General features: G+C 42.6%; 1 protein-coding gene across 2 annotated transcripts; it reads left to right on the top strand.

Annotated features, from left to right (window-relative positions):
* The first annotated feature begins 5,179 nt into the window (after positions 1 to 5,179).
* Positions 5,180 to 9,604, top strand: LOC120057156 (mitochondrial uncoupling protein 2). 2 transcript variants are annotated; one of them, XM_039005625.1, is made up of 8 exons: positions 5,180 to 5,289; positions 5,549 to 5,702; positions 6,519 to 6,717; positions 7,313 to 7,526; positions 7,633 to 7,830; positions 7,922 to 8,023; positions 8,131 to 8,311; positions 9,300 to 9,604. In XM_039005625.1, the coding sequence occupies exons 3-8, from the start codon at positions 6,592 to 6,594 to the stop codon at positions 9,391 to 9,393; spliced, it is 915 nt and encodes a 304-aa protein (XP_038861553.1). In that variant the 5' UTR covers positions 5,180 to 5,289; positions 5,549 to 5,702; positions 6,519 to 6,591; the 3' UTR covers positions 9,394 to 9,604. The 2 variants fall into 2 exon arrangements, with proteins under 2 accessions (XP_038861553.1, XP_038861552.1); XM_039005624.1 differs by having other exon boundaries at positions 5,238 to 5,370.
* Positions 9,605 to 10,442: the final 838 nt, after the last annotated feature.

The following is a 10,442-nucleotide window of genomic DNA, read 5'->3' as shown; positions in this document are numbered from 1 at the left end:
TCCCTTTTTGACCACATATGCCTAATAAAATACTTAAAATGGTAGACTTACCGTCTCTCTCGCGCTGTCTCGCTCTCTCTCTCTCTCTCTCTGTGGTGACTTAAAGAAGAGTAAAGTTAAGGCCGCAACATCTTGCTGAATATATCTGAACTAACATCTATCTGAATTTCTGTCAGGGTCCATTTTGAAAGTGCTGAAGGAATAGTCCTACCTCGTCGCAGCTCGTTTGCTTGCACGTGCTTATACTTAGAGCGAAGTGTTACTAATATAAGAATAAACATTATGAATTTGTGAAAATAAATGTAATAATGTTTGTATATGGTTCAAAAGTCAAAACAAATTTTGGAGTTTGTTATTATTGAAGGAGAATGCGGTTCTTATCGACTTACCCAAATCCATAAGGAGTCAGTAGTAACCACATTTGTTTAAGCAAGTCAGCCATATCAGCTACAGTTGAAGTCGGAAGTTTACATACACCTTAGCCAAATACATTTAAACTAAGTTTTTCACAATTCCTGACATTTAATCCTAGTAAAAATTCCCTGTCTTAGGTCAGTTAGGATCATCACTTTATTTTAAGAATGTGAAATGTCAGAATAATGGTAGAGAGAATTATTTATTTCAGCTTTTATTTCTTTCATCACATTTCCAGTGGGTCAGAAGTTTACATACACTCAGTTAGTATTTGGTAGCATTGCCTTTAAATTGTTTAACTTGGGTCAAACGTTTCAGGTAGCCTTCCACAAGCTTCCCACAATAAGTTGGGTGAATTTCGGCCCGTTCCTCCTGACATGGCTGTTGTAACTGAATCAGGTTTGTAGGCCGCCTTGCTCGCACATGCGTTTTCAGTTCTGCCCACAAATTTTCTATGGGCTTGAGGTCAGGGCTTTGTGAGGCCACTCCAATACCTTGACTTTGTTGTCCTTAAGCCATTTTGCCACAAATTTGGAAGTATGCTTGTGGTCATTGTCCATTTGGAAGACCCATTTGTGACCAAGCTTTAACTTCCTGACTGATGTCTTGAGATGTTGCTTCAATATATCCACATAATATTCCTGCCTCATGATGCCATCTATTTTGTGAAGTGCACCAGTCCCTCCTGCAGCAAAGCACCCCCACAACATGATGCTGCCACCCCCGTGCTTCATGGTTGGGATGGTGTTCCTCGGCTTGCAAGCCTCCCCCTTTTTCCTCCAAACATAACGATGGTCACTATGGCCAAACAGTTCTATTTTTGTTTCATCAGAGGACATTTCTCCAAAAAGTACAATCTTTGTCCCCATGTGCAGTTGCAAACCGTAGTCTGGCTTTTTATGGCAGTTTTGGAGCAGTGGCTTCTTCCTTGCTGAGCGGCCTTTCAGGTTATGTCGATATAGGACTCGTTTTACTGTGGATATAGATACTTTTGTACCTGTTTCCTCCAGCATCTTCACAAGGTCCTTTGCTGTTGTTCTGGGAGTCCTCTCCTGTACTTCCTGTTCACCCATGACTGCGTGGCCATGCACACCTCCAACTCAATCATCAAGTTTGCAGACGACACTACAGTGGTAGGCTTGATTACCAACAACGACGAGGTGAGGGCCCTCGGAGTGTGGTGTCAGGAAAATAACCTCACACTCAACATCAACAAAACAAAGGAAATGATCGTGGACTTCAGGAAACAGCAGAGGGAGCACCCCCCTATCCACATCGACAGGACAGTAGTGTAGAAGGTGGAAAGTTAAGTTCCTCGGCGTACACATCACGGACAAACTGAAATGGTCCACCCACACAGACAGCGTGGTGAACAAGGCTCAACAGCGCCTCTTCAACCACAGGAGGCTGAAGAAATCTGGCTTGTCACCGAAAACACTCAAACTTTTACAGATGCACAATCGAGAGCATCCTGTAGGGCTGTATCACCGCCTGGTACAGCAACTGCTCCGCCCACAACCGTAAGGCTCTCCACAGGGTAGTGTGGTCTGTACAACGCATCACCGGGGGCAAACTACCTGCCCTCCAGGACACCTACAGCAAGTCACAGGAAGGCCAAAAAGATCATCAAGGACAAAAACCACCCGAGCCACTTCCTGTTCACCCCGCTATCATCCAGAAGGCAAGGTCAGTACAGGTGCATCAAAGCTGGGACCGAGAGACTGTAAAACAGCTTCTATCTCAAGGCCATCAGACTGTTAAACAGCCATCACTAACATTGAGTGGCTGCTGCCAACATACAGACTCAAATCTCTAGCCACTTTAATAATTAATATTTGGATGTAATAAATATATCACTAGTCACTTTCAACAATGCCACTTAACATAATGTTTACATACCCTACATTACTCATCTCATATGTATATACTGTACTCTATACCATCTACTGCATTTTGCCAATGCCGCACACCATCACTCATCCATATATTTACATGTACATATTATTTTTCATCCCTTTACACTTGTGTGTAAAAGGTAGTTGTTGTGAAATTGTTAGATTACTTGTTAGACTGTCGGAACTAGAAGCACGAGCATTTCGCTACACTCACATTAACATCTACTAACCATGTGTATGTGACCAATAAAATGTTATTTGAGTTGCACTTTTCGCACCAAAGTACGTTCATCTCTAGGAGACAGAACGCGTCTCCTTCCTGAGCGGCATGATCCCATGGTCCCATGGTGTTTATACTTGCGTACTATTGTTTGTACAGATGAACGTGGTACCTTCAGGCGTTTGGAAATTGCTCCCAAGGATGAACCAGACTTGTGGAGGTCTACAACAACAAAATATTCTGAGGTCTTGGCTGATTTCTTTTGATTTTCCCATGATGTCAAGCAAATAGGCACTGGGTATGAAGGTAGACCTTGAAATACATCCACAGGTACACCTGCAATTGACTCGAATGATGTCAATTAGCCTATCAGAAGCTTCTAAAGCCATGACATCATTTGACATCAATTTTCTGGAATTTTCCAAGCTGTTTAAAGGCACAATCAACTTAGTGTATGTAAACTTCTGACCCACTGGAATTGTGATACAGTGAATTATAAGTGAATTATAAGTTAAATAATCTGTCTGTAAACAGTTGTTGGAAAAATTACTTGTGTCATGCACAAAGTAGATGTCCTAACCGACTTGCCAAAACTATAGTTTGTTAACAAGAAATTTGTGGAGTGGTTTAAAAACTAGTTTAAATGACTCCAACCTAAGTGTATGTAAACTTCCGACTTCAACTGTATATTTTTTTTAAAAGGCAGTAAATGAGGCTGAATGAACTATTTCGCTGCCAGACTGTTAAGCTGTTAAGATATAGTCTTATTGTTTCAAGAAAGGAGTGTATATATTTGCCTGGCGAAGCGGTTTAATGCGCTGACTGAATGGAAGTGAATGAGTTTTTCTCTCAGCTGGTCTCAGGAAGAAATTAGGAGTCTCAATGTCCAATATCTGACACCGAGACAAGACCGAGACACTCAATATGTGGTCTGGAGACCGGACTCCAGTACTACAACACTGCTCCAGACAAAAGAACTTTCACCCTCCTCTGTCCTGGAACATTGGAGTGTCTCGTTAAACACTTGTGTCAAGAAAAAACCCCACACTTACTGGAATCATTTGGGAGCTCTTAGAGTTTTTTTTTGCCAGCTTCCCCTGTATCTTTTATCATAATAACACATAATTACACCTCTCTGTTGGGCCTAATCCTTTGAGACAACAGACACATGATTTTAAGAAGGGGCACATACGAAGGGGAGCGCAAAGGGTTTCCATCTGCAGGGGAGTTTGCCGTGCAGGGTCTTACACAACAGCCTTGGAGCTCGTAGCATAGATCTCTACTTGGATGTTTCACATGTGGATTTTATTATTCTGAAGTGGTGTAGGATCTGCTGGTATATCCTCATCATGACTCAGCATCACCAGATGTAAACAGTATAGGCATACTTCCACACCTTAACTTATTTCACCTGGTCAGCTAGTTGTTAAAAAAGACAGCCTCAGATGTACAAGTACACCCCCTAGACAGGATGCTTGTCTGTCGCAAGGCCCTAAAATAACGGGATCCTAATCTTGTCCACCAGCTGGCTCCCTCTCTGCGCTGACAATTGAGCCTGGGGACGAGGTTATGTTGCAGTCTTTGTGCTGTACTCAATATCTTTAGCATAAGTAAGAGCATTTGGCAAAATCTAATATCAATGTGAGTCAAATGTCTTGAAAAGTAGATACAGGACTGACTTGAGCTAAGAAGCAAAGAATATGATTAATTCAGGAGGTCGGAATAGAATTATAGCGGTGAGTCATCTGGTATCATCCAGTTGTTACAAGGTTGGAATAGTGATTAGGAGCTTTTTTAATCTTGATCTAGGGAATAAAACAATTAACAATCCTGCCAATAAAATGGTATGTGAAATTGTGTTATTATAGATGATATAGCCTATGGTTTTGAGATTACAGACCCTGCCTTTATGCCTGCACAGCCTATATGAACCTGCACAGCACACTCTGTTTGTTACTGGTTTATATTAATCAATTTAATATTATGCAATTAACCCACCATGGCATGTATTGTTGGTAGAGGTGTGGAAGGCAATTGAATGAGGTTACCTCATAAATCTAATTGTGCCAATGGCAAAATTTCATATTCATAAATGTAAATTCACTAATAAAAAAACACTCTTCCATGTTTTCTATAAGGAATTCGAGCAGTACATTAAGACCATTCTACATTCTTCTAATAAGAAAGCTGTTAAAACCATCAATATGTGTGTTTCTTTTAAGGTCTTTGTATAATCTGTAATTTGTTGTACCCCCTATCATATGTTATCATTGTCTATTTGTGTACAGACTATTCTACATTATAAAAAAAAAAATGTATGAGCCAATCACAAGCAGTTATGTGAATTTGAGAACAGCTGGTGTAATCAATGGGCGAGTTGGTTCTACATCACGCAGTGCCCGGACTAGGTGTAGTTTGGTCATTTTAGACCATTCCATTGGTCCTAAAGATAAATCTCCAATCCCCGGGGCACCAGGTAATGCTAAACGAACCTGCCCATTAGTCCAAATTGTGCAATGGAAAACGTTTTGCAACAAAAACAAGATTTTTTATTGGACAAATTCAGGTAGATCCCTCCCCGTTTCGTGCTTCCGTTTAGTCCTAGTGAATACACCCCAGGGCAGGGCCAGTTCAGCTCTAATCCGCCAACCAGCTGAGAACAGACACGGTTGCCTTCTCATGACGTATCAGGTTTAATGGTGGTATAAAAAGCTGCAGTTTTTTTCACCGCTTTCTGCTAACTCGTCTCGAGGTTTCACTGTAAGTGTTATAACAGAGGCATCAACCCAAAGGATTTGACATCTTTTTTTCCTGATCTAACTTTTCGTTATTTTATTCACGGTAAACTTTTAATATGTTCACAGCCCTACTGTCTATATATTTTGTTTTAATTATGGAGAATGTAGTACAAAGTTAAGTTGATGTTACTGGTTATGCTTTGATGGCGTGTTTATTTTATTGTATCCTTGTTGGTGTAGGCTACAGATTTGAACTAAACCTGTTTTGTCTTGTTTTTCAGAATTTGTAGTATGTTTTTTGGATACATCGTTTTTGAACGTTTTTCTATGGAAGAACAAGGCAACCAAATCATAATTGAAAGTAATTTTGACCAGAGGGACGCCTTTAGAGAATCCTGATATCTGCCGTCACCGTCCTGGGTCACTTAAGTAAAGGTAAAGTAGGCCACATGGTTTATAAAAAAATAAAGTTGGATAAAGCTTTCGCCTGATATCTAGGTGTAATAATGCATAACTTAATTTTATTAAGTAAATAGTAAGTTGAAATGTCGTCCAACATGAATATACTTATAATTAAACAATATAGGCTTGTCTGTTATTTTTAATTTGTGGAGTTTATGCTTTTGGTTTCACGATCACTACATTGTATCGCTACACGCAGTGTTTCCTGAATACTCACTATCTGATTCTGTGTCGCGTAAACGAGGTACAGCGCTTCCTTTGTTGTCTCGAGTCATTTGCTTAGTAGAGCGATACTGACATGGCAACAGGCAGCTCCGCCAATGGGGATGTCTCATGGCAGTTCTGCAAATTGAGTAGACCAGTAAGTGATGTCTGTTGAAACAACTGCTTGCCTACAGTTTGAACTAAGCCCCTCCATTTTCCACTTGCTTGGACCCCTTGGGGACAGTAGGCTATCGACCATGCCTGCACGAATTTGACATGTTCCAGGCGTAAGCGGTCACTTGGGGCATCTGCTAAATGACAAATATGTAGAATTGCAGGAAATATCATTTAAAACTACAAAAATATCTCTGCCCCATGGGAAGATGTGTAGAACTGCAGGACAATAACTTTAAAACTAACTTATTGCCCCCAAAAGGCTAGAGCTGGCTCTGGCTACCATAGTCTAGTCTGAGTTGGTGTGCCAACAATCAATTGTGACATGGAAACATGTCAGTGAAATTATGAATATTGCCATTTATTTGTACAATTGTTAATACACATGTGTTGTCCCTCCTCCCTTTTCAGAATTGGGTAGAGTTCCCGTTGTCTTCACCTCATCAGTCTTCTTAAATTTTCACATTCCATTTATCTGGATAAAATGGTTGGATTCAGACCTGCTGACGTGCCCCCAACCGCTGCTGTGAAGTTTATCGGTGCTGGAACAGCGGCCTGCATTGCTGACCTATTCACCTTTCCCCTGGACACTGCCAAAGTCCGGCTACAGGTAAGCCTATGGATCATGTGTTCTTTGTTGAAATGAACTGGTGGGGTCCTGTATTGTAGCGCCATGAAATGGATCAACCAAGCATTTCCCACCTGGTTTTGTTCAGCAGATGGGGACCCAGGATGGTTGGCACTGGTCATCGTTTGTCATATGAAATCACATGTGAAAGGGCTCATTTGACTGGTCAAATGTGGTGAGCTGTCATACTAAAAGGGATACTTGACATTACCTCTGCATCAATATTTTTACTGTCCATGGGTCTAAATTCTGAAACTGGGTTGGTCTACAAGATGACACCAAATTTGTCACTGACCCAAAAAATGGCCCCTTTCATTTTTGGGTAATTGTATTGACCTTTTTTCTTCTTAACATTAAAACTGACTTGCACCTTCTATTTCCTTCAATTTTGTCCCTCCCAACTTCCTTCCACAACTAAGCGGCCCAGGAGGTGATGGTAAAGCCCTTGGAATCTGCAGGCCCTGGATGTAGCGTCATGGACACTGCCTGGACTCTCCTGCCCAATTCTCCAGTGTCATTCCTATGCTCCCTCCCCAGTGTCTGTTTAGTCTCTCCATGTCCCTTATGTTCCACACAGATCCAGGGAGAGGAGAAAGGTGCAGCAGCTAGTCATGGCACAGCAGTGAGGTATCGGGGCGTGTTTGGTACCATCACCACCATGGTGCGTACGGAGGGGGCCAGGAGCCTCTACAGCGGGCTGGTAGCAGGGCTCCAGAGGCAGATGAGCTTCGCCTCCATCCGTATCGGCCTCTATGACTCTGTCAAGTCATTCTACACCAAAGGCTCAGACCGTGAGTAGGCTACACATCGCACACTGTGTGAACATTGACCTTTTTCAAGTGATACTCATTCTCTTGACCGTGGAACTCCCACTGTTAACTGCCTTTCTCTCTCCAGATGTAGGGATTGGCAGTCGCCTGCTGGCGGGCTGTACAACTGGAGCCATGGCAGTCGCATTAGCCCAACCCACAGATGTGGTGAAGGTCCGCTTCCAGGCACAGGCTAGTTCCTCTGGGCCAAACCGACGTTACCATGGTACCATGCAGGCCTACAAGACCATCGCCAAGGAAGAGGGCATGCGTGGTCTGTGGAGAGGTGGGTGTTTGCTTGTTCACACGGATCATTGTGCCTTTTGTCCAATGTTTTGGTCAGCAGTATTGCTAACGTTTCCATCCCCACCTTGCAGGTACTGGCCCAAACATTGCCCGCAATGCTATCGTGAACTGCACTGAGCTGGTTACATATGACCTCATCAAGGACGCGCTTCTTAAAAACACACCCCTGACTGGTGAGCCATTGCCTTGCCACATATTGTGCAAAATTACACATTTAAACTCTCATACTTCTGTCTGTTATTGTGATGCCTCTCCTTAACCCTTTTCATTCGGCCTGCAGATAACCTCCCCTGCCACTTCACATCTGCATTCGGTGCAGGATTCTGCACCACTGTGATTGCCTCTCCTGTGGATGTGGTGAAGACGAGATATATGAACTCTGCCCTCGGCCAGTACAGCAGCGCCCTCAACTGTGCTCGTGCCATGGTGACCAAGGAGGGACCTCTTGCCTTCTACAAAGGGTAAGCCATAGGTCTTATGAATAAGTGTTTTAGTTGCCTGGAGTCTCCTGGACTGGGTTGTACCAGATGGATGGTTTTACAAGGCTCATACACCTTATTGATCAGTACTTTAAATATAGCTGTTGCTGCTTGCTTTGTTTTATTCAAAGTATTGTCTAACAACCTGGTAATTACACTGAACAAAAATATAAACACAACATGTTAAGTGTTGGTTTTATGAGCTGGGGAAAAAATCCCTGAAATATTCCATATGCACAAAAAGCTAATTTCTCTCATTGTGCACACATTTGCTGACATCCCTGTTAGTGAGCATTTCTCCTTTGACAAGATAATCAAGTCAACTTATATTTGTCACATGCACCGAATGCAACAAGTATTACAGTGAAATGCTTGCTTACTTAATCCATCCACCTGTGTGGTATATCAAGAAGCTGATTAAACAGCATGATCATTACACAGGTGCACCTTGTGCTGGGGACAATAAAAGGCCACTTTAAAATGTGCAGTTCGTCACACAATGCCACAGATGTCAAGTTGAGGGAGTGCGCAATTGGCATGCTGACGGAAGGAATGTCCACCGAGAGCTGTTGTCAGAAGTTCATGTAAATTTCTCTGCCATAAGCTGCCTCCTACTTCGCTTTAGAGAATTTGGCATTACGTCCCACCAGCCTCACAATCGCAGACGATGTGTAACCATGCCAGTCCATCTGGCTTCTTCAACTGAGGGAGGGGTGGGGGGGCTCACCAGTGGGTTGACCTATGCCCTCCAAGGGCCACCCATGGCTACATCCCTGCCCGGTCATGTGAAATCCATAGATTAGGGCCTAATTAATGTATTTTAATTGACCTATTTCCTTATATGAACTGTAAGTCAGTAAAATCCTTAATTGTTGCATGTTGTGTTTATTTTTGTTCAGTATATTTTCTTTCCCCCTCCGGTTTATTTAAGCATTTGCCTTGGTCTGAGTTCTCAATTTGCTCCCTACAGGTTCATGCCCTCTTTTCTACGACTGGGCTCGTGGAACGTGGTGATGTTCGTTACATATGAGCAGCTGAAACGTGCCATGATGGCAGCCCGCTAAAACTGTGGCACTCCTCTGTAGACTTGGCTATTGGCTGCAGTGGATGATGATGCGGTGTTGCTCTTATTCCATTTAACTATCTTTTGTGGCCCTTGTCGTTTCCATTTTAAACCACTTTTCACTCACATTTCACTGAAGTGTATTCCTGAGACTGAAGATATTGTCTTTTTAAGCTCTAACTTTCGACAATAAAATGTATACTTAATTATGACTTCTGTCTTTTTTTTACAAATAACTTATTCATAGGAATCATACCTATACCTGCTGGCAAGGAACAATTCTAAATGTGGGGGTCAAAGGAAGGAGTTTTCCAATCGGGTTTAAAAATCAGGCTTCATATTATGGCTGTTGATTCAGAAAGCTAGGGCTTGGTTGATCAGGTGTTTCTTGTCAGTGGCGCGCTTCAGAGGAAAGTATCAAACTGGATGTCGCCTCTCTGGGAAGGATCCTGGGATACGCATGGCTTCTCTAGACACCACTTTGTTGTATTTTGAGCTGGGTGGGGAAATGGAAACTTTTAGCTTGGTCTCATGACAAGTGACTGAAAATCTGACGTACCGGGATGTTCCATTTCTCAGAACGGCATGCACTGTCAGCGTTCTTAACCTTTTACTGGCACTTTCTTTTGCTAATGAGGCATTTTGTGGGAAACCTTACTACCATTTAGTAAGGAATGCCTTCAATGTCATAAATCATCTAAGATTTGTTTAACAAATGACTAGTGAACACGGATCCCCCCCCCCATACAGTAATAGAAAAAGCACTGCACAATGTCATTGATAGGAATGTTGAGTAGCCTGCCATCTAGTGTCTCCACATCAACAGTGAATCCAGTCGAAGCCTGCAGGAGGAGGAATGAATTCTGTGGGTTGAAAGAACTGGATGCAGATTTGATGGGAGAAATCCGTTTTAGTGGAACATGCACTCTGCACTTGCCCTCCTGGGTCAGACTTGTACTGTCTCAACTTCTCCAGAGACATCTGGGCCATATAGACCAGGTCATGGTGTTGCCTTGCAAACCGGGGATGACTCTTCTGCCGCACAATGGA

This window comes from Salvelinus namaycush, chromosome 12 (genome assembly GCF_016432855.1).
Source record: "Salvelinus namaycush isolate Seneca chromosome 12, SaNama_1.0, whole genome shotgun sequence".
Lineage (NCBI taxonomy): Eukaryota > Metazoa > Chordata > Actinopteri > Salmoniformes > Salmonidae > Salvelinus > Salvelinus namaycush.
This window is presented reverse-complemented; position numbering and strand designations above follow the sequence as displayed.

Bases quoted from the DNA above. Each gene is read 5' to 3' on its own strand.
- LOC120057156 (XM_039005625.1), top strand. From the start codon at position 6,592: ATGGTTGGATTCAGACCTGCTGACGTGCCCCCAACCGCTGCTGTGAAG. The intron at 7,831-7,921 runs GTGGGTGTTTGC...CCCACCTTGCAG, and splicing joins CATGCGTGGTCTGTGGAGAG to GTACTGGCCCAAACATTGCC. The intron at 8,312-9,299 runs GTAAGCCATAGG...TGCTCCCTACAG, and splicing joins CCTCTTGCCTTCTACAAAGG to GTTCATGCCCTCTTTTCTAC.